This window comes from Carassius carassius, chromosome 47 (assembly GCF_963082965.1).
Source record: "Carassius carassius chromosome 47, fCarCar2.1, whole genome shotgun sequence".
Lineage (NCBI taxonomy): Eukaryota > Metazoa > Chordata > Actinopteri > Cypriniformes > Cyprinidae > Carassius > Carassius carassius.
Window position 1 is genome coordinate 1,420,446 of NC_081801.1, and position 18,175 is coordinate 1,438,620.

Consider the following 18,175-nt stretch of genomic DNA (forward strand, 5'->3'; position numbering starts at 1 on the left):
CATCATTGTCACTGTATAGATGAGCAGCTTAAAGGTGTGCTGATCCAACAGAAAGAAAGGGCTACTTATTGTACATAAAATAAGAAACAGTCCAATTTCAGCCTTGTATGAATTAGTGATTATTAAAATCAAAAGTGATTCATTTAAATAAGTAGTTTCAGTAATTATAATGCAAATCATTGGTTTGTTTGCATCAACACTGAAATGAACATTATACAAAATGAGCAAAAAATACTTTTGTTGCATGAAATTAAATATAAAAAAACTATTTCTTAACTTTAGTTTAAACTAAAAACTCAATTTTTATATAGAATGCTTTTTGCTTTTTTTTTTAGAAGAATGCTTATTTTTTATTTATGGACATATGTAAAACAATTTATACAAATTACTTATTATAAATACTTTAAAATGAAATTGGGAATGTACAAATAAAAAAAATTCAAAATAATAATAAAAACTTAGTTTCTTGATTCTAAAATATCCCTGGTTGTAATATAAATGCAAATAATGACGGGTCATGTGACCAACAGGAGGAGGTCAGAGAGAATATCGCTCAACGCATGGCCATCCTGGGACCCTCGTTCACTCTGGACACTGTGGATGAGTGTCTGGTTAGTCACAGAAGTGTCTCTCATTCTCTCTGGCTCTCTCTCTTTATTTATTAAAGGAGGGTTATCATAGTCTGGATAAAAGGGGGTATGGAGAAGTTGCGTGATCCAAATCTTGCTTTAAACATCCAGTTTATCCAGCTCTCATAATAACTTCCTGTTATTATGAGAGTTATTGGTAGAGCATTGCGATATCAATCGCAAGGTTTGGGGTTTGATTCCCCGGGAACACATGATAGGTAAAAATTGATAGCCTGAATGCAAAGTCGCTTTGGATTTTTTAAATTTAATTTATTTAAAAGTGTAATATATATTTAAGGGCGTCGGACTGGGGGTAAAACCAGTACTGATTACCAGGGCCCCAAAAGAAGAGAGTGCCCTTGAAAAGCCTGGAATATATCTTTTCAAGGGGGGGGGGGGGGGGGGGCGCATTAGGACTGTCTATGCATAGGGCCCGGGATCTTGTGCAGTGCCGCTGTGTATATATGTATATATATATATATATATATAATGTAGTGAATGTGTGTAGGATCCGGAAAAAAGAAGGTGGGCAGCAGTAGCTGTATTACTCTGATGGAGAGTGTCGGGACGGATGGAGAGCATCTGGAAGTGTCCTGCACCATGCCTTCATTAGAGCTGGGAACTGTGGGAGGAGGAACCGGTCTGCCTGCACAACACACCTGTCTACAGGTAACACACACACACAGACTGGCTCCAGCTCTCTCTGATGGCCACTCTCTCTGTCTCCTCCGGACACCTCGTCAAGAGTCACATGACTAACAACAGGTACAGCACACACCTGCATCTGTATCAGCGCTTCTCAGCTCTCTCCTGATCAAACTCTGATCCCTGTAACTCCAGTTATCACAAAGGCCTTCATGAGCTTGTTCAGGTCTGTCGATCTTACATTTCTAGAAACACAAATGACTTTTGCTTATTTTTTTACACACTGTATATTTGTTACCATTACAGTTATCTTTTTAATTAATAAGTGTCATATCAGAAACAATATAAAGCTATATATATAATTTTTTAAACAGTCCCCCCCCCCCTAATTGTCTAATACATTGCTATTCAACTTTATACTGTGTGAAAAAAATGCATTATATATATATATATAATATCACATGATTTTAAATTCCTTACAAATTGCCTAATATTATTCAATTTATAATATGAATATATAGTCGTGGCCAAATGTTTTGAGAATTACATAAATATTGGAAATTGGAAAAGTTGCTGCTTAAGTTTTTATAATAGCAATTTGCATATATTCCAGAATGTTATGAAGAGTGATCAGATGAATTGCATAGTCCTTCTTTGCCATGAAAATGAACTTAATCCCAAAAAAACCATTTCACTGCATTTCATTGCTGTCATTAAAGGACCTGCTGAGATCATTTCAGTAATCGTCTTGTTAACTCAGGTGAGAATGTTGACGAGCACAAGGCTGGAGATCATTATGTCAGGCTGATTGGGTTAGAATGGCAGACTTGACATGTTAAAAGGAGGGTGATGCTTGAAATAATTGTTCTTCCATTGTTAACCATGGTGACCTGCAAAGAAACGCGTGCAGCCATCATTGCGTTGCATAAAAATGGCTTCACAGGCAAGGATATTGTGGCTACTAAGATTGCACCTAAATCAACAATTTATAGGATCATCAAGAACTTCAAGGAAAGAGGTTCAATTCTTGTAAAGAAGGCTTCAGGGCGTCCAAGAAAGTCCAGCAAGTGCCAGGATGGTCTCCTAAAGAGGATTCAGCTGCGGGATCGGAGTGCCACCAGTGCAGAGCTTGCTCAGGAATGGCAGCAGGCAGGTGTGAGCGCATCTGCACGCACAGTGAGGCCAAGACTTCTGGAAGATGGCCTGGTGTCAAGAAGGGCAGCAAAGAAGCCACTTCTCTAAAAAAAACATCAGGGACAGATTGATCTTCTGCAGAAAGTATAGTGAATGGACTGCTGAGGACTGGGGCAAAGTCATATTCTCCGATGAAGCCCCTTTCCGATTGTTTGGGGCATCTGGAAAAAGGCTTGTCCGGAGAAGAAAAGGTGAGTGCTACCATCAGCCCTGTGTCATGCCAACAGTAAAGCATCCTGATACCATTCATGTGTGGGGTTGCTTCTCATCCAAGTGAGTGGGCTCACTCACAATTCTGCCCAAAAACACAGCCATGAATAAAGAATGGTACCAAAACACCCTCCAACAGCAACTTCTTCCAACAATCCAACAACAGTTTGGTGAAGAACAATGCATTTTCCAGCACGATGGAGCACCGTGCCATAAGGCAAAAGTGATAACTAAGTGGCTCGGGGACCAGAATGTTGAAAGTTTGGGTCCATGGCCTGGAAACTCCCCAGATCTCAATCCCATTGAGAACTAGTGGTCAATCCTCAAGAGGCGGGTGGACAAACAAAATCCCACTAATTCTGACAAACTCCAAGAAGTGATTATGAAAGAATGGGTTGCTATCAGTCAGGATTTGGCCCAGAAGTTGATTGAGAGCATGCCCAGTCCAATTGCAGAGGTCCTGAAAAAGAAGGGCCAACACTGCAAATACTGACTCTTTGCATAAATGTCATGTAATTGTCGATAAAAGCCTTTGAAACGTATGAAGTGCTTGTAATTATATTTCAGTACATCACAGAAACAACTGAAACAAAGATCTAAAAGCAGTTTAGCAGCAAACTTTTTGAAAACTAATATTTATGTAATTCTCAAAACTTTTGGCCACGACTGGATTTATTAATAACAATCTGATTACATTACGTTGATGTTTTAAGTTATTTTTTTATTCTGTATATCCATGACCATAAGCATTTTCTTTTTAATTAGCAATCATTCTTGTATCAAAAACAAAATCTGTTTTCCTCTCATTGCTTATTTAAAAATTATAAATATTCTATGTGTATATAATACATGTATATATATATTTATATATATATATATATATATATATATATATAATTTTTTTTTTTTTTTTACAAGAATAGCCTTCAAGCAGAATAAAATTTGATCAAACTTCTAGTATCTTTCAATTCACTGTCTGTTTTTTTGGAGCTCGATCACAAATGCTTTTCAAAAGTAAGGAGGACTTTTATGCTGAAACTTGCATAATGTTTTAATGATACAAAGACTTTCTGTATGTCAAAAGATCAAGAAAATGTGATTTTTCATGTCATGACGCCTAAAATCAGCTGTTTTATACAAGTATGCACATGCAGAATGGGGCGGGGCTACACATATTGCTCCGCCCACATCACATTTAATTGGTTATTGGTAAAGTACTCAACAATAGACTGTTACTGTGACCATTTACATGTTTAACAACTAATGAAATATTACAAATAAGCAAATGTATTATAAATCAATAATAAAGAGAAGGCTTTAAACAATATCTGAATAACATCTCGAGGCTGAATGTAAAAAATCAATTATTGGATGTTTTCTAAAACTCTGGAATAAAACGGTATGCATTAACTGCACAAAGAAATGCAGGACACACGAGTCAGGGGTGCAGAAAGATGTCAATCATTTTATTCCTCTATTCACAGTACATGTTCATCCTGACACCTTTAGTGTGACACGAAACAGCTGAACCTCAATGACATTACATTCAGTGCAAATGCAACTAATAACACACTGGACTATTAGACGGAGGCGTGTCTCGGCTGCACACACAAGCAGAATGCGTCTCCTGATTGGCTGTTTCCACCGAAAACCCCTCCAATCAGCAAGCGGTCACCTCGGTGGGGAAATCAGCTGTACGTTTGGTAAAGCAACACATTAAGCTTTAGGTTTCTCTCTGGTGGATTCGTACATTCGGGTTCAGCGAGTGTTTTATTAATCTCATCTGGTGTAAATGTTACTGTAAATACTGGGATGTTGTGTTGTGCGCCTGCTCGACTCGTCATGCAGCGTCTTTAACAGTCTTTCATGGGAACAGACTGACCAATGGAACCAATGGAACTCTTTACAAAAATTATTAAAGCTCGTTTTGCAAAAAAAAAAAAAAAAAGATTCTTGCTCAGTATTTTGTAGTTTTCCAGTATCAATGTCTAAACATTCATAAATCAGGATACATTCATTGGAGATGCAAAATTGGAAAACTTTTTTTTACCCCACTGACAAATATTTTTTTCTTGCTTTAAGCATAAGCTTAGTTTTGATAAAGTTATTTCATTCACTGCAGATGTAAAAATCAATGCAACATTTTTCAGAAAATGTAATTATAATTAAAACAATCATATTTGACAGTGGGCAAAAAAATTAAACAGTATAATTTTAAAAGTAAAAGAATATATATTTTTAACCGATTTACGTATTCTTGTTTTAAGCATGAACTCAAGTAAATTTTATATATATATATATATATATATATATATATTAAACTGTAGATGCAAAATGGCAAACCTTTTCTAAAAAATAGATCAAAATTAAGTTAAACTATGCTTGAAAACAAGAAAAAGTGGACTTTTTTTTTTATAAGCATAAAATAATTATCTTTTTTTCAGACTTAATATCTTAAGTCATATTAACTGTAGATGTAAAATGTCTGAAAACATTTTCCTGTAAATGCATAAAAATTAAGTGAATTGATGCTTAATTACTTGTATCTTGATTTAAGAATCTGTACATTATCTGTACTGGAAAACAAAACAAAAATACCAAGAACTTCATATTTGGCCAGCTTATGCCTTTTAAGATTGTTTACTAATGCTCGAGATTTAAAATTTCACTTTGGAAGAATAAACTCAATCAAGAAAAAATAAATAAATGTAACTAATTCTACCTGATCTACAAATACACATGAGCTACGCCCCAAATTGAAACCGCATCTCCCTATTGGACAGATAATTTGATTGATGTCAAGGCTCTTCCAATTAGAAGCCTCTTTTCTGACAACATTCTGATATGAGGTAAGAAATCAGTATGAAATGATCTTTGTAGGAACACTTAAGGACGTCAGGTTGGTTTGGGCGGTACGATCAGCAAGATCATTAATGAGGCACTTTTCTAGAAACGTTTGAGTCTGTACATACCTCTGTGACACACACACACACACACACACACGTTAAGGCATACAGAGTTAAATTAGTCAGGTAACAACATCGACTGACGATCTGAAGCAATAATGAAATTATATACAAATAATCTGCACGCAATGCTCATCTGACATTAAAAATGTCTTCCGGTTACGATCGATCTGGAATTGTGCTGCTGAGACACAGATATAATTAAATCTCCAAAGAAATGAAGCGTCTCCTCGTCAGCCGCAGATGCTGCGCTTCATAAAAGAGACGGTCAACATCGAGACGAAAGGCAGGTTTATAGAGTTCACTCACAAACACGCCTTTGATTTCCCCAAACAGCCATTATACGAGGACGACGAAAGCAAAGCTGAAATGTGTTCAAACAGGAAAAAAAACAGAGCGAGTCTCGTGTGTTCAGCTTCAAAACTCTCTGTTATATATATATAAACTTGCTATCTCATTTACTTACATACATACATATAGATTCATATCAATGTAGATCTCAGACAGAAGACATGGGACAGACTTTGAGGTTAGGTTTCTCTAGTCCTCGGTCTGTGTGAGCTAGTGTGGCGCTACAGAACAGCATCAGGCATCTATCGCTGGGCTTCCTGTGGATCGAGAGCAGTCTGAGGAGGGACGCATGAGTCTTCTGTGTCTCTGGAGGAGTGTGCAGGAACCAGAGGCGCTCATGCACACACACACACAGCAGAACTGGGGACTGCAGAGAACAACAGAGAATAAACATGCATTTCAGAAGTATGATAATAATGCAGTAAGCATTTAACATGTATAGCACAATTAACAATGATAATAATAAATATGACAACTAATAAAAAACCTAATACAAATAATAGATGTAAAAAATATCAAATAATAATATATATTATTAAATATATAAATAGTAAAAAAAAAACAATCATACAATAATAATGATTATATGTATAATAACATACATAAAAATATATAATACTCAAAATATAATAGTTATATAAAAACATAACATATATATCTAATACAAAAAAATAATACAAATAAATAAAATAGTAATATGAAAACATAACATATAAAATATATAATACTAAAAAAATTATAAAAATAAAATAAGTTATATAAAAACTAACATATATAAAAATATCTAATGCTAAAAAAATTTAAATAAAGAAAAGATAGATAAACAAATAGTAATAGCAATATAAAAACATAACATATATAAAATAATACTAAAATAATAAATATAAATAAAATAGTAAAAATAAATTATTAAATGTATTACAACAACTATTAAAACACTAAATTATTAAATATATAACATAACTATAAAAATACATAGAAATGCTAAAATAATAATAAAATAAATGATAGCAATAGTAATAATAATAATAATAATGTATTACTATTAAATATATAAGAACATAAATTGTGAAATTCATAACAACAACAATGTAATAAAAAAATATATACATAACCAAAAATAATAAGGATATTAATAAAATAAAAAAAAGAAAGAAAGAAAAGTAAAAGTCAGACTCTGGCACAGACAGTTTTTCAGTGCTGTGGTCATATAAACTCTGATCAGATGTAGATTGGGTCACCTGGTGCTCAGAAGAGGATGGGCTTCCCGGATGTTTTCTCCTGGACGTAGGACGTGAAGCGCTTGAGGAATTTGGGATATTCTCTTTTTGCGACGGCCCTCAGGACAGACGCAGGAGCCCAGCCGCCAGGATTCACTGCAACCACAACAAACACACTGATTTATATACTCGTATATTAAAGATTCATACATTTGTATCTTAGCTATTTTATGAAGACTCTAGATGAGAGGTTTCTCGAACCGTTGGCCACGTATGTGATTTTGCACAGGATGTTGTCTCTGCTGATCTCTTTGTCTCCCTCTGGTGGACTGACCAGGGTCTGGCAGATCATCGCTACGTTGATTTTAGCACGAACACATCTGTTGTTAGGCTACACGAGGACAAAAACAATGAAACCGTGAGTCATAAATGAAAATAATACAACTTTGCAACTTTTTAATTTTGAGAAATAATCCTGCTTGCTTACTAGATAATAGAATCTCTCCATAATAAATATATGTGTGTGTGTGTGTGTGTGTGTGTGTGTGTGTGTATATATATCAAAACTTAATTTTGGATTAGTAAAATGCATTGCTAGGAATTCATTTAGACAACTTTAAAGATGATTTTCTCAGTATTTTGAATTATTTATTTTTTTGCACCCTCAGATTCCAGATTTTCAAATAGTCGTATCTCAGACAAATATTGTCCTCCTAACAAACCAGACATCAATGGAAAGATGATTTATTCAGCTTTCATATGATGTATAAATCTCAATTCTGACAAAAATTGACACTTAAGACTGGTTTTGTGCTCCAGGGTCACATATAATTAAATGAAGTGGATGCACACATTTCAAATGTTTCTAGAAGTCAGAATTGATCCACAAAACCCATAAAAGCATTACACGGTGCACCAAACTCATTAAACCGCTGCTACACGAACAGCTGCCATCGAGACCAGACTCACCTGGGCATTCTCGTGCTCGACTGAGAAGTTGCAGACGAGCCATGTGTCTGGATCGTTCTCGTTATTGGCCACAATCTTACGAATGGCAGACAGGTACAAGACGTCTCTCTGGGACGCTGGCCACACTCTCTACACAGACACAAACACAAGATAATGTCACAAATCAATAAAATCACTGTAAAGCAGTGCTTCACTTAGAAAGCGTGCTCTCTTCTCACCTTATGAGTCTGGTAGATGATGATGGCGTTATCAGACAGCGTCTCCACGATGTTGAAGTTTTCAACAGTAGCTGGAGACAGAGACAGAAATGACAGCTGATAAAGGCTGAAACACTGAGGTACTAGACGAGTAATTCTACCCAAGATGCATCACTATCGACTGAGCCAGTGTTCATTAGGAGGTGCAGCTCAATCATCTGGACAGTGAAAGTGTTCTGGTAATTCACTGTATTAAAGCATGTAAAAGCATGGTAAGAGTATATGCTGCTTACACTGTGCTTAGTAATCGACGTGCTCCATTATTAAAGATATGATACAGCAGAGGAGCTTTATTTCAGATTATATGAAGATGTGTGCTGTCATACAAACCTGACTTTTCATGATATTTTGGAGTACAGTAAGAGATCGATGTGGTATTTAATTGTACTCTATATGGAGGACTAAACCTGCAGAAATTAAAAATGTATTAATATACAGATAAATAAATGTAATAAAAGGAAAATAAATAAATAAATAAAGGATGTGTTAAAAACAAAAATAGTTCAATTGTAATAGATTTTAAAGATTTCTGCAGGTTTAGTCCTCCATAACTCTACACCAGGGTTAACTAAAACTTTTTTATTAATTTTTTTGACAAATTGGTGAAATAAAATCTAAAAAGAAGAAATATATAAAAACCTAAACTATACTTATATATATATATATATAAATCTTTTTTTTTTAATGACAAAAGCATGTAACTATGCTTTCGAGTGTTGCTATATTTTAATATATTTGTGTTGTGAACTGAATGGGACAATAAAGTCTACTCCATTTCTATTCATTCTATTCTTTCTCATGAATAAGAATAGAATTAATTGGTATAATCATTACATTTTCTAAAAGTGGTTATTGTAGTAGTTATTGAGCTACTGATTAAAGGTTTAGTGATGACATGCTCTTATTGATTCAGTACTGATCATGACTTTGGTGCGAAGATCATCAGCATCTCAGAAAAAACTGAAATGCAACAGAAGCGATTGCTATGGCAGCTTTAAGCTAATGTCTGTGTGTGTGTGTGTGTATATATACACACTTACTCTCCCAATCGTTTCGGACATCCGTGTCCCAGAAGTAGTGGCAGACCTCGTGACCTGTGACCCCTTTGACAGAGTGTGTGGCCTTCAGAGGGTCCAGCACGATCCCGTTCTCCTCCACCTCGCGCCGGTACACCTGAGAGAGACGAACACACGGACGGAGAGTGAGTCTGTGGACTCAAACTAAACTCATCACAGACACTAGATCAAACTCACCTTCATCTCTCCCTCCTCCACCACCAGCTGCCAGTTAGCGTCTCCACCGACGTCCTGCAGCGAGTAGGTCATGTGATTCTGAACCATCTCCTGCACCTGTCCGAAACACAGCACAACCAGGTCAAAGGTCATGCTTATAACACTTAATGTGAACATTACCCAATACTGACTAAATGTGATAAGAGCAAACATGAAACAGCCTTCAATCATTTCACTTCTGTAATTTGAGTTACTTCTGTATTTTTGAATGAAACGAAAGGAAAACTACTCCCTGCCATGAAATACCACCAGCACACACTCTCTTCTGAGGTCGAGTTGTTCCTCCGTATCTCAAAGCTAACAGGCATTTCATATAACTCATTAAACTTTATTACATTAACCAGCACTAAACTTCTGGATTTAGAACGGCTGCATTGCATCTAAAAGCCGACTGAAACAATGACAGATAAATCTTTAATAATAAGACAAGGAACATGCATGTAAAAAATTTCAAGGTGACTTAAAGTAAAAGATTTCCAGGAAGGAATTGAACAAGCAAATGATGATATTAAAAGCAGTTAAAACGTATTATTAGCTGCAGCTTCAAATAGCAAAGAGCAAATAGAGATAAGGCAGACTGTGTGGTTTTAATGCGCTGTTTAAACAGCTTATGGTTATCCATCATTCACACTTGCCAATAAAATGGACTGGATAATGCGCTGCCTTACCCAGACAGCAGTTTTGGCCATTAGTGCAGCATCATACCCATAGCCAAAAATGCTGACTAATAGGGTTTTAAACACACACAGATATATATATATATGTGTGTGTGTGTGTGTGTGTGTGTGTGTGTGTGCTGTAATAAAATGTTTTAACGATGGCCAAAAAGTCTACTAGGGTTTGAAACACAGCAATATCAATATGTTCAACGCTATGCATGATTATGAATCTGGTAACAGCTGGTAGTGAGTGTTGGATGAGTGTGCTAGAGGACGCTGTTACCTCAGCACTGAATCTGTGCTCATGGAGAGAAGGAAGGAAGGCTACAGCAGAAGATGAGGGAGAGGAAGGACGAGAGGGGGGCTACACAGATGTGGAAGGAGAGAGAATACAGCTTCATCAGGAACCCAAAAAAGAGACCAAGACGAGAAACCAGAGCACCACACGGGACACGAGAAGAATGAGCTCACCTTCTCAGCGAATCGGTGAGAGCCCACGCTGGAGAAGATGTCTCCTGAAGGTACTGAACTGCTCCTCTGTATCCTGCTCTTCTCACACTGAGACTAGAAAAACACACATACATTAATGATAAAAACAAAGCAGCATCATTTGAAACACATTGGGGGAAATTGAATAATCAGAATAGAATGCACTGATGAATCCTGCTCAATAAGACTCATTAAGAGAATAAACAGACTTTAAACAAAACAATGTTCAAAATGTAATTGTTTTACATTTTTAAAAAGCTGAAAATATTTACAGTTGCATTACATTTATGCATTTAGAAGATGCTTTTTTCCAAAGCGACACATCATGTGGTAAAGGTGACCCATTTGCAGAGTTTTTAAGACTTAATATTATTATTAAAAATGTTATAAACTGCAAATATAAATGCATGTGAATTGCAATTGGTCCTAGTACTAATATATCAATGCATTTTTAGGTGAACTGATATTGGATTTTGTTAGTATTATAATGATATTTTTAAAGAAATGCAATAAAATAATTATTGTGTGTAAAATCTATATATCAAATGTGTTAAATAATATCCAGAAAAAAGATTTTGTGAATAATATGGGACTTTGAATTAAAAACATGCCCCAAATAAGCCTGTAGAACCTGCAATTATGCTACATTTGGACATTTTTAGATTAATTACATCATAAAACAAGTTTGTAGTATTTCACTAGTATAAAAGTTTAAAGATTTGAATGTTTGTAAGTGAAGAAATTAAGACTAATATTAGTATTGTAACTTGCAGTGTAAAATAAAATAATTAGGCCTATACATAATCAAATTTATATGTGACACTGGAGCACAAAACCAGTCATGTGTGTACATTTTTCAAAATTGAAATAAATAAGCTTACCATTGATGTCTGGTTTGTTAGGAGGACAATATTTGGCTGAGATACAACTATTTGAAAATCTGGAATCTGAGGGTGCAAAAAAATCAAAATACTGAAAAAAAAAACACCTTTAAAGTTGTCTAGATGAACTCCATAGCAATGCATATTACAATTGATATATTAACAGTATGGAAATTTACAAAATATATATGATTGCTACAAATATGACCGTGCTACTTATGACTGGTTTTGTGCTCCAGGGTCACACATGCATATTTTACAACAGTGATATTTATATCCTCTTTTTCTCATTAAAGTTAAAACACCTGTTCTTCTATTTTGTCGTGTCTGTCCAGAGCGGCCTCCACGGCGTCAAAGAACTCGTCTTCATTGATCAGGCTGTTTGGACCCTCCTGATGGACACAACAAGATCAACATCTCCATTTACTGCTCTTCCTACTTGGTCAAATTCATCAGCGCAAAACAAAACCCACCTCGTAATCGGGCCCTCCAAAGTGAGACTTCTTCTTCAGCTCGGACAGGGCTGATTTATACGCCTCCTCCACCCTCCTCCTCTTCTCCATCTCCTGTAGAAAGCAAGAGAGCGGAACGGCTTTAGCTGACTAAACACTTGTGATGTTTAATATCTTGACGTGAGCAGAGCTAGTCTCGGTGTGATCTGGGCAGAGCGAGAGACCGTATCGAAGCAGGATTGTTCTGAAGCGCTCCATTGTTCAGACGCCCATGTTCTCCTTCTGATTGTATGTGACAGGATTGTGCTGAATGCTGCTGACTGCGACACATTTGCAGACAGATTCAGCTCCACCTCTATCACACACAAACCCATTAAAAACGTCTGGATGAACCTTTCTGGTAAAGATACCACAGCAGATATTCACAAACAACAGTCTTCCGTGTTTAAACGTATGGCTTTCATTCATAAAGCATCACCAAAACACTGCTCGATCTCTCTAAAACAGGATAAATGCACGTCTGAAATACTGTTTGTTGCATATTAATGAAAACGTACAAAATAATAATCCTGTCACATTAGTGTCATGCACAGATTACTCTAGCTGTAATACCAGTGTTATTTTAGTATTATTTATAAATAGAAATATTTTAGTATGTTAATATTTATTAATATTTTAAATCAGGTCTTATTTTTAAATGTTCAGTTTTAGTTTTGGATAAATTTTATATAGTTTTACAGTATTTATTAATATTTTGAATCTGATTTATTTTTATAATTTAGTTTATGGTTTAGTAATTTATGTCCCGTATAGTATTAGAGTATTTATTTATATTTTTTAATTACCTTTTATTTTTTTATTGACCGTTTTCATTTGAATTTTATTGTCTATTTGACTAATTCTGTTATGCATTATTTTTATTTAAAAAAAATTTTAATTCAGTACTTCAACTTTAAACTTGTTTTGTTTCGGGTAGTCAAAATTTTTATGCAATATTAATATTTGTAATTTTTTTCAGCTTTATTAACAATACCGAAAACTACTTTTCAGAAACTAGTCGATTAGTTGCACCAGTATTTGATGCTTGTGTCGACTAATCATAGGTCATGTGACTTCTGTGTCAATGGGTCACATTATTGTGTTTGATAACTTGCAAAAACCAAATATATCCCACATTAAATGATTGTGAAACCGAATAGTCGACTTCTGCTCTAGATGATTAGTATGATTAAGTAGTCATACCTTGCTCTGCTAGCTAATGTACCAAATGTGTTCACATATAGCATCAATGCAAACCATTTCAGCCAATGTTGCAACTCTTTTTTTATTTTAAGCTGGTGAATTACCAGGACAGATGTGCCATAATTCTGACACCACATCCTGTTCACTCATGACTAGAGCTGTAGTCAAGTCCAGCTTTGTCGAGTCCAAGTCAAGTACTAGTCGAGACCGAGTCAAGACCGAGTCCAAAGAGGTTCGAGTCCAAGTCCAAAAGTTTCGAGTCCAATTCAAGACCGAGTCCAAATGAGAGAAAAAAGGGTCCTCTTCAAGACCACATACTTAACTACTGATAATGTAATGCGAGAGACAGCATATCTCCTATTCTAAGAAAAAATGTTTACATTATTATTTGTAATGATCAAAAAACATGTGCAAAGTAACAACTCTGTAGGACAGGGGTCTCCAAACTAGATCCTGGATGGCCAATGTCCTGAAAAGTTTAGCTCCAACTGGCCTTAACACACCTGGAAGATTAGTGTGTCTAGTAAGAGCTTGATTAGCTGGTTCAAGTGTGTATAATTAGGGTTGAAGCTAACAGGGGCGTTACACAAGATCCCGGGCCCTGTGCATAGGCAGTCCTGATGGGCCCCCATGCCCCCCACCCATGAAAATATCCAGGTAAAATAAAATATATTTCAGATTAGTATCAGATTCATATTTCATACTTTTCAAGGGCCCTCTCTTCCTTTGGGGCCCTGGTAATGAGTACTGATTTTACCCCCAGTCTGACCCTGGGAGCTAAACTATAAAGGACACTGGTCCTCTAGAACAGAGTTTGGAGCTGTAAGGTCAAATTATTTTATTTACTTAACAATGCTGCTTTTGCTGACATTATGTCTGTGGTCAAAAATTTATATGACTGATGCCTTGGCACAGTGCACAGACACATGCAAAGCTCGGGATATGACAAATGCGCGCAGCAAGGCTAGAAGGGATACGTTTGGCTCTACTGGGCATGCGCACATAAATAACAATCGACTACTCCAGCATGCATTAACCATAATGCATACAAAGTGTTTGCAAGTACGACGTGAATTTTAGAATTACAATATTGCGTGGAGCTGTTACTATATGACCTTATCTATGTTGCATGTAAAAATTAAATATGTAGTATTTAGGCTATTCTCCTTCTGATTGTATGTGACAGGATTGTGCTGAATGCTGCTGACTGCGACACATTTGCAGACAGATTCAGCTCCACCTCTATCACACACAAACCCATTAAATTGATATAATTATTAACCCTAATAATTAGGGTTGTGCCTGAAACCGAATGGCAAGGATAATGGCTTAAAAAACGAATAACGGACAAGGAATAATTCTGCCTGAATACTCGGCTGAAGCTGACACAGTCCGGTGTTAGCTAGATAACAGGTGAGCCAGGGGATCAGCGCCAGAAGTGAATGAATGTAAACTTTATGAGTGAAAAGAGCGCAAATCAAACACCGCATTGTTGTCGCCTCTCTCAGAAATCAGAGCGTTGCAAGAGTAATTTTACCTATAATAATACATCATACATGTTATAGTATTTAAATATATTTAAAAGGCAATGATTTAAGATACGAATGAATGGATTAAGTACAGCGTGCTCACCAATCAAACAGCAGCGTTGCACATCTCAGTCTCTCAAAAACCAAATCAGTTCTCTCTCAAGAGTAGGCTAATAATCAGCTTAGATATGGATACATTGTCTACTTGTCCTACATGTTTGCATCTTTATCTTTTGCTGGTTTGCGCGGCACACACACATCTGTTTAGTGAAGTTCATTAACATTAAGACTCGCTTAAAGAGTTCTGCATAATGAAAATGTGTGCATTGAATGGATTCAGTCGTGTTCAGATGATCACTAAACGTTTATCATGACATCTCTCTGCTTGCATGATAAATATTATTTTAGAAATTAATAATTATTTTAGTTTAACACGACATACTTGTTCAGTGATAACTACGAAAAAAAACAAAAAGTCATCTTATCAAGTAACTGTACGATGTTGTATCCGAATGCAGATACGAAAAATTTTGTGATTGTTACAGATACAAATACTGGTTGTTACATGAAAATTTTAATATGTAATGTCATAATTATAAAGTTTTTAAAATGTACATATGTAATTGTTGCATAAGGCTATACATTAAGAAGCGTTTATTGATAAAAAAAAACTATTTAATGTGTTTTCATTTACAATAGCATGAACCACGAGTAGTCGAGTAACTCAAGCATTTTTTATTAAAAAAATCGACTAGTAGAAATCCGTAGTCTTGCAACCCCTATACTGTACAACAATAATTATTTCATTATTGTAAAGGGTACGTTTAAGGCTATCTAGGTGTAGACGTAAATAAAACACAATCTAACAGGTAGAAAATTAAATTAGAAACATCTAAACTTTTCCCGGAACAATACTGAAAGCTAAGATGGAGAAACAGATGATCATAGCTGTAGAAGGATAGCCATTTTTTAAATGAATCTATTTGCAGAGCTACTACAATGGATTTTTAATAATGGAAATCCATTTATTCTTTGCTGAAACTTCTGCGTCTTCATGGAGAGCGGGTCCATGAGTGCTTTGGAAATAAGGAGAGGGGCGCGCCTAGCGTTTTCCACACGTTTTCAGTCGCGACATCATGCAAATGTGGTTTTGTTTTGAAGGAGAAATTTTTTATTTTATTTTTTTGCTGGACTCGGTCGAGACCAACTAGAAGACTTGGCGAGTCCAATGGCCAAGTCCGAGTGAATATGCTACGAGTCCGAGATGACAGAAAAGTGTCTAGATTCTGGACTCGAGTCCAAGACCGGATTTGAGTACTACAGCCCTACTCATGACTCAACTGTGGGTGCTCTTTTTAGCTTCACACTAATGTGTTTTATTTTCACATTCAGGGAAAACTTTCACTCTGTCAGAGACAGTAGTAAGCCAATGGAGCCCTGAACTACAGAAACCCCATCTCTCTTCGGTTTGACAAGCTTCAGAAGCCTGTGTTTCGTACCTTATCCAGTCTCTTCTGCCAGCTGTCCTCTCTCTTCACCATCAGGTCGATGCAGTGGGAAAGTGTAGCCAAGATTCCCGCCGTGGTTGCCTTGAACGTGATGGCCTCTCCTTTAAAATCTATCCCATTAATGCCTTTATGACTCAAACACTGGAATACTGATGGAGAGAGAGAACAAATCCAGTCAGACTCCTCAAAGGCACCTTAGAGGCCTTCTTTTGCCAGACAGTGTCCAAATCAGGCAGAATGCAATAGAAAAAAGTTTTTTCCAGCAGTTGCCGGAGTTTCAATTTCTATTTGAGTATTTTCTATTTAATTTATTTTCATGTATTTGAAAACACACACACACACACACAAATATATTACATTTTAAAGATTATGTGTGTGTGTGTGTGTGTGTGTGTGAGAGAAAATATACATCAAAAAAACAAATATATTGTATATAATATTGTTTCCTCTATAAGTATATATACAATATTATATTTATATTATCGATGTATTAAATGTTACATAAAAGCATGAGTCAATGAAAACATCTCAACGCAGCTGCACTGGAGACATGCTGACTTCATGTTAGAGACTTCACACAATTCATTACTACAGGAGTAAATTAAGTGGACAGACTCCGCTGAAGTTCCCCACGTACAGAAATCAGCAGAGACACTTACATTTCTCCTTGCTGCCATTGTTGTTATGCAGGAAATCTCCATCGGAGCGAGTGTTAGGGAAACCGTCTTCATCATCCTCTATGACTGAGCAGAGAAAACACACACAAACACAGTCAGGATGAACTCATGGCCCTGTGGTCAGTGGTGCTCAGATCGGCCCACTCACATACTGAGAGACGACACAACCCTGAGAGAGATTTAGGGGAAGGACTAGGATGAACAAAAGAGGACGTTGATTATTGGTGTGAATCAATAGACCCTTGTGCTGTAACAATAGATGCATCCAGAGCGAGTGAGAGCGACGGCACCCATGCAGAGGAATCTGAATAAGGTTCAATTTGTCTAAACATGTGTCTCATATCCTGATGTCTCCGTCGCACACCAGAACTGACTCCGTCTACTCACTCTTGTCTCTCTGGAGCTCGTCTCTGGTCACGGCGTCAGAGCAGCCGTCGAAGTATTTCTGCAGCGTGTCCACCTGCCTGCACAGGATGTCTCGAAAGGTCTCCATCTCTGCCAGCTTCTCTCGCAGACTGTGACCCTTCTGTGGGTCACAAACACAAACGTATGAATCCAGAGTAGTGAGGCATGACATACTGTCACCATATTTGATCAACACTGGACATTGTATTTGGTTCTCACCTTAAAGGAGGAGGTGGAGGTGGCTGAGTATCCACTGGTGGCTGATGTGAGGGACAGCATGGAGCCGTGTCTCCTCAAACTGGACTCAGAGCCATAACCAGACTCAGCCTAAACACGGAGAGAGAGACACAGACACAGAGAGAGACAGACAGAGACAGAATTAATGTGATAATCAAAATTCTTCCTCATTAATAGTTAATAAATAAGTAGTATTTGTAATAATATATATTTTCTAGGTAGTTAACATTTATATATATTTATGCATTCAATACACATACATACATACTATATATATGCACACAATAAAGGTGAAATTAAAAAAAAAAAAAAGACATTACTATTATTTATGCACATGTTATATATTTGATATGAATATATTTG

The 18,175-nt window shown here is 36.3% G+C and overlaps 1 protein-coding gene across 2 annotated transcripts in view; it reads right to left on the reverse strand.

The window, feature by feature from the left end:
* Positions 1-5,791: 5,791 nt before the first annotated feature.
* Positions 5,792-18,175, reverse strand: part of LOC132130025 (ceramide transfer protein) — a 38,228-nt gene continuing 25,844 nt past the window's right edge. The window contains exons 4-18 of one of the 2 annotated variants that reach the window (XM_059541605.1): positions 17,795-17,902; positions 17,558-17,696; positions 17,153-17,236; positions 16,485-16,642; positions 12,236-12,328; positions 12,068-12,154; positions 10,864-10,956; positions 10,676-10,756; positions 9,695-9,790; positions 9,482-9,614; positions 8,403-8,473; positions 8,185-8,313; positions 7,477-7,606; positions 7,237-7,371; positions 5,792-6,362 (exon numbers count right to left, since the gene is read on the reverse strand). In XM_059541605.1, coding sequence (XP_059397588.1) covers positions 7,244-7,371; positions 7,477-7,606; positions 8,185-8,313; positions 8,403-8,473; positions 9,482-9,614; positions 9,695-9,790; positions 10,676-10,756; positions 10,864-10,956; positions 12,068-12,154; positions 12,236-12,328; positions 16,485-16,642; positions 17,153-17,236; positions 17,558-17,696; positions 17,795-17,902 — 1,530 coding nt within the window. In that variant the 3' untranslated portion in view covers positions 5,792-6,362; positions 7,237-7,243. The remainder of the gene's footprint in view (positions 6,363-7,236; positions 7,372-7,476; positions 7,607-8,184; positions 8,314-8,402; positions 8,474-9,481; positions 9,615-9,694; positions 9,791-10,675; positions 10,757-10,863; positions 10,957-12,067; positions 12,155-12,235; positions 12,329-16,484; positions 16,643-17,152; positions 17,237-17,557; positions 17,697-17,794; positions 17,903-18,175) is intronic. The other variant, XM_059541606.1, reaches the window with a different exon arrangement.